General features: G+C 64.5%; 1 protein-coding gene across 1 annotated transcript in view; it reads right to left on the bottom strand.

Annotated features, from left to right (window-relative positions):
• RNF213 (ring finger protein 213) overlaps window positions 1-533 on the bottom strand; it is a 134,056-nt gene that overhangs the window by 40,945 nt on the left and 92,578 nt on the right. The window contains exon 36 of the mRNA XM_015559756.1: window positions 6-533. This exon is cut by the window's right edge and continues 31 nt beyond it. Within this exon, the coding sequence (XP_015415242.1) occupies window positions 6-533 (528 nt within the window). The remainder of the gene's footprint in view (window positions 1-5) is intronic.

The following is a 533-nucleotide window of genomic DNA, read 5'->3' as shown; positions in this document are numbered from 1 at the left end:
GTGGCTCAGGGCCCCGGGCCCGAGCCGCTCGATGACCTGGAGCACCACCGAGGCACAGGTGTCCGCGTGGTAGCCGACGAAGACGTCCGAGGGGCTGTAGCGGGCCTGGCCCTGCGCCACCTTGACGGCGACGAACTGGTCCACCCAGGCCTTGAGCTCCTGCACGAGGTCCCGCTGCCACCTCTCCAGGACCGTGTTGAGGTCCAGGTAGTGCTTCTCCAGCCGGTTGATGAGGGGGATGGGGAATTGCTGGCAGACGACGTCCTTCTCCTCGATGACGATGAGGCGGAAGTCGGGGTGCACCCGGCACTTGACCCGGTGGGTCCCCAGGCCCAGGTCCACGTACTTCTGGCCCCCGAGGTAGACGTAGTACTGGTTGAGGGCATCATAGAGGCTCTCGTAGAGGTTCTGCAGGTTGAGCAGCACCACCATCCTGCCCGTCTCCATGCAGATCTTCACGCGGTTGATGTTCCTGCAGATCTGCGCGTACTCCTGGTCCCGCGGGAAGCTGGACCCGAAGATGATCTCGGGCT

This window comes from Myotis davidii, unplaced genomic scaffold (assembly GCF_000327345.1).
Source record: "Myotis davidii unplaced genomic scaffold, ASM32734v1 scaffold211, whole genome shotgun sequence".
Lineage (NCBI taxonomy): Eukaryota > Metazoa > Chordata > Mammalia > Chiroptera > Vespertilionidae > Myotis > Myotis davidii.
This window is presented reverse-complemented; position numbering and strand designations above follow the sequence as displayed.